At 60.9% G+C, this 307-nt stretch overlaps 1 protein-coding gene across 1 annotated transcript in view; it reads right to left on the bottom strand.

Annotated features, from left to right (window-relative positions):
- Positions 1-79: 79 nt before the first annotated feature.
- The window catches only part of QARS (glutaminyl-tRNA synthetase), a gene marked incomplete at both ends in the record, with an annotated part of 4752 nt that continues 4524 nt past the window's right edge, over positions 80-307 (bottom strand). Inside the window, 2 exon segments of the mRNA XM_009582855.1 lie at positions 80-146; positions 205-305. Coding sequence (XP_009581150.1) covers positions 80-146; positions 205-305 — 168 coding nt within the window.

Genomic DNA, 307 nt, shown 5'->3' with positions numbered 1-307 from the left:
GGTCACATGGAAGTGGGTGCCTTGGGTATAGGTGCAGGAGGTCCCCAGCTCCGTAACCCCAGCTCCTGCCACTACTCACAGGGTTGAGGTCGCTCAGAAAGCCACCAGGCACTTCTGATGGGTCCTCGGGATTTTTGTGCAAAAACCTGCCATGAAACAGAGTCTCATCCCAAAGCTGCCGGGACCCTCCTCATGGGACCCTACAGCAGCATCTTCCCCGCCAAGGAGCCGGACAGACCCCAGCAGAGCCCGCTGGTGCATGGCCACGCTGCTGCTCCAGCACTGCTGAGCTTGCGCCTGCGCCTCT

The sequence above is a fragment of the Fulmarus glacialis genome, unplaced genomic scaffold (genome assembly GCF_000690835.1).
Source record: "Fulmarus glacialis isolate BGI_N327 unplaced genomic scaffold, ASM69083v1 scaffold20148, whole genome shotgun sequence".
Taxonomy (NCBI): domain Eukaryota; kingdom Metazoa; phylum Chordata; class Aves; order Procellariiformes; family Procellariidae; genus Fulmarus; species Fulmarus glacialis.
Note: the sequence above shows the minus strand (reverse complement) of the source record. Positions and strands in the feature narration are given on the sequence as shown.